Source organism: Anguilla rostrata, chromosome 1 (assembly GCF_018555375.3).
Source record: "Anguilla rostrata isolate EN2019 chromosome 1, ASM1855537v3, whole genome shotgun sequence".
In the NCBI taxonomy this organism is placed as follows: Eukaryota; Metazoa; Chordata; class Actinopteri; order Anguilliformes; family Anguillidae; genus Anguilla; species Anguilla rostrata.
Genome location: NC_057933.1, coordinates 26,634,784 through 26,638,549, shown reverse-complemented (window position 1 = coordinate 26,638,549; position 3,766 = coordinate 26,634,784). Strand labels below are relative to the sequence as shown.

At 41.8% G+C, this 3,766-nt stretch overlaps 1 protein-coding gene across 1 annotated transcript; it reads right to left on the bottom strand.

Moving 5' to 3' along the window:
- Window positions 1-217: 217 nt before the first annotated feature.
- On the bottom strand, window positions 218-3,766 carry LOC135241665 (ADP-ribosylation factor-like protein 13B). The gene is made up of 7 exons (XM_064312227.1): window positions 3,751-3,766; window positions 3,397-3,646; window positions 2,940-3,045; window positions 2,380-2,573; window positions 1,852-1,960; window positions 1,511-1,571; window positions 218-1,200 (listed from the first exon to the last, which is right to left on the bottom strand). The coding sequence occupies exons 1-7, from the start codon at window positions 3,764-3,766 to the stop codon at window positions 1,058-1,060; spliced, it is 879 nt and encodes a 292-aa protein (XP_064168297.1). The 3' UTR covers window positions 218-1,057.

Genomic DNA, 3,766 nt, shown 5'->3' with positions numbered 1-3,766 from the left:
ATTCAAGAGGAAGGTGAAGAACCAGTTTTAGAGGATGCACCTCCGTCAGATCAAATGCCTTCTAAAACAGAAGAAGCAGAAAGGTCAGATGAAGAAGAACTGTGTACCAACAGTGATGATGAAACTATGGTTCTGGTGTGGGTCCAATAAACGTGATTAAAGACAGCTTCAGAATTATCCACACACAAACTGTGGCCGGTTTTCTTATGGACATAACTGTTAGTCTTTAAGGCCTTTCTATTTTAAAGGGAACCTCACCTGTTAAGACTTGTAAGGCTTAATGTGTTGTTAAAACCACACAAAAGATTTCAGTTATTTTAAGCCTTAATAGAAATTTGGACTAAGGTTGCACTGGAGGTTAAGTCACTTGTTTTGCCCAGCGGTTGTGATAATGTTGAAAAATACCAATACAATGGCTCAGAATTTGTGTGTGATATGACACACCGGATATCTGTGAATAGGATGGATTCAAAAGCTAAACATCTTAATATATCAGCGTGTATGATCATTAGGGATTATGCATTCAAAGGAAGTATTATCACTGGCTTGAGCTCATATATACAATGCCGATCAATAATAACGTTATGTCAATTAAATTAATGGGGACAATGTTTAAATTTCACCAAAAACAATAGTTTGATCCATATGGTCAAGTGACTTTGAATGACTGCTGCTAGAAGGTAGAGCTCTTTACAACAAACAACTATTCTGTCTCTGTTGGCAATGGCGAGCACTTGCTGCACAGACACCATCTCTTACGCCCTACTCTCATTTCCCCTGGCCTGCGATCTTCATCATTTAGATTTATTTAATGAGGGCTGTTATCGGTGCTGTCCTGCTGAGTAATGTCCTGCTCTGGCTCAAATCGAAAAGGCTGAGCAGAAGATAATTTCAATGTCACTCAATTCTAAAAAACATCTCCCTGTTTTCAAAGCATAGTGTGGTAGAGCAGGACAGAGTTGGGGTCTAAATACTGGAGCAGGAGTAAAGCATGGTCATAGACAGTAGAAGCTCTGACATAGGACAGTTGGGGGAGGAGCCAGGCTCTTACATGCTCTTAAAGGGGGGCCACAGCATTCCGCCTGAACAGTTTAAAACCAGACATGAGGCGGCGAGGTGTTTTAGCTGAGACTGACGACAGAGGCCCCACCCTGTTCTTCTTCCACTGCCAAAACTTCCACTTCTTTTCTAGACAGCTGTCTGCAGGAGCAGAGGGAACAGGTATAATGTTCTGCTTTTTCTTTTCCGTTTTAAGGTCAGGTCAACTGTATTTGTTAAGCTCTCTCTGAGCTGCAGCCTCCCCCCATAAATTCAAGAGGGTAGAGACAAACAATCCCAAACTGAAGGTTGTTGCAGTGAAGAGACAGCAATACAAGTACAGGACACAGTATACAACAGATTATGTGGTACAAAATAATTCCAGAATATAATCTAATTTAGAACAGAACATTTTGAACTTAAATTAGTTGAATGATTAATTGTGCATGTCTGTCAGGTGAAATGGGTTTACCTGCGTCAGTCTTTGTGATCTGTAGCTCACTGTTCTTGTTTGTTTTCTGCTTGTCCCCCATCTACCCATACAGAGAGAGAGGGAGGGAGGGAGAGAGAGAGAGAGATCTCAAACAAGCTGGAAATATATTAGTATATATTTAACATCAACATCCTTCCTGTTCCCGTTATTGGATGTTGTAAGTTCTGAAATTTTACCAATGTGTTTTCTGAAAGTGAAGATTTTGGTGGTATGAGACACCATGCACTAAATAATTTAAATAGACTTATCGATCTGTCAGTGCTCCATCTTAGGTACAGTTGAGTTGCTACAATTCAAAATGTAGCAATCCATGTTCTCACCTCGGAGATGATGTCTCCTGTTGGCTTGAATAGGTTAGCCATGTTGCCCTCATTTTCTGTCTCTGTTGTCCTTCCCTCTTGTTCAGCCTCCTCCCGTTCCCTGTTTTCCCTTTGGAGAAAATACAATGCTTCAGAGAACCCAACTGAACAAACCCTACAGAGGAATCTCAAAGTTAAATATTTCAGTACCAGTACATTTTGTAAATATGTAAAAACGTAGCCATTTCTTTGTTTGGGTAATTCATATAGATAGCTGCTTTGTTTTTATAGTCTTACAGAGTGAGCAAAAGTAGGTCCTTGGCTCAATCTGTGAGCATGATGGATTTCTACTCTAATTGTAATTGGGCTACTTATTTTCTCAGATAAAGTTAGCTTTATTTGGGCCATTTCTGATACTGTGTAAAGTGGAAATCAGCAGATTCGATCTGTGGGTCAGGACAGTTGAGGTGATTCAAAATATCAGAATGCAGATATGTGTTCATTCAGAAAGTGAATGGGCTTGGAGCTTGAGTAAAAAATGACCCTCACCTCTCCTCCCGAAGCAGACGCACCCTCTCGACCCGCTCTCTCCTCTCCACAGCCTCCTTCTCCCTCTGCTCCTCCGTGTCCTTCTGCACACGCTCACTGATGACATCGTAATCTCTGGCCACGGTTTCCAAAAGCCAGGCCAGCCCGCTCTTGATGGCTTTCTTCCCGATCTCTTTCACAGCCGAGCACGGTACCTGAAGGGTTATTCCACTCATGAGGCTCTCGTTTTTTATGTATAAGAACATATTACCCCTTAAAATTTAGTTTGTAGTTTCATTTTTAATAATTGACTAATTTGAGATGTCTTGCTGGTAGTATTTTGATCATTATACTTCATAATGCATTGGCATGATGCCAATAGCTTGTCATGGGTGCAGGTGTAAACAGGCATTTTATTGAGCTCGGTGTCCTCAGACAGAGGGTGGTAGGACATTCAGATGAAAATGCTTGGGAACCTCTGCCTTTCCACTGCTGTCAGACACGATGCTGTTACATCACAACTGTCTGCTGCAGTCTTAACCCATAACCATCTGTCTCAGCCTAACCCCAGGAACACTCACGATTTTACAGTAGCATTTGTTCAGGTTAACGGTTTTTTCCAGCGACAGGCGGTCAATGATGTCGACCTCACGCAGGGCCCCATTCAAATCCTGTTTGTTTGCCAGACTGAGAGAAGAGAGGGGAATGGAGAACATGTATTTATTATGTTCATCACAAGCAAATAAGGTTGGCTTTCTTTTTTAAATAGACTGCATCAACATAAATTGGGACACATGACACTCTTCTCAAAAACAAGGTATTTGTTTCACATGTCCATGCCATGGAATAATATCCAGTATCCCATTTTAATTTAGTTTTTGTTATTTAAATTCGTAAAAGAATGGACATTTTCAAACAACAGGCGTTACAAGTCACATGGTTAAACTGACGGTGCAGTAATTATGTTTGCCCAGTAGAGGGCAAGCTATTTGTCTGCGTATGCCTGCGTTCCCAGCGGTCGAGTCAGTGTGTACTCACAGAAGAACTGGCTTCCCAGCGACACGAGGGTGCCCAAGGACTTTGGCCAGGACTTTCCTGGTTTCCTGCATCCGTTGGACATCGCTGGAGTCCACCACGAAAATGACACCATGGGACTCGGAGAAGTAGTGCCTCCAAATGTCCCTGATGCTCTCTGTCCCGCCCAGGTCGAAGATGGACAAATCAACCTGGCCCTTCTTCAGGTCCACAGGGGAAAATCCCACAGTGGGAAGCACATCCTCAGGGTTTTCTAAGAAAAAAAAGTGTATTAATCATCATCATCACCATTATTATTATTATTATTACAGTAAAAGAAGGTAAGAGAGATTATTTATCATATGCATGGTTTATCACTGTCATGACAGGCCAT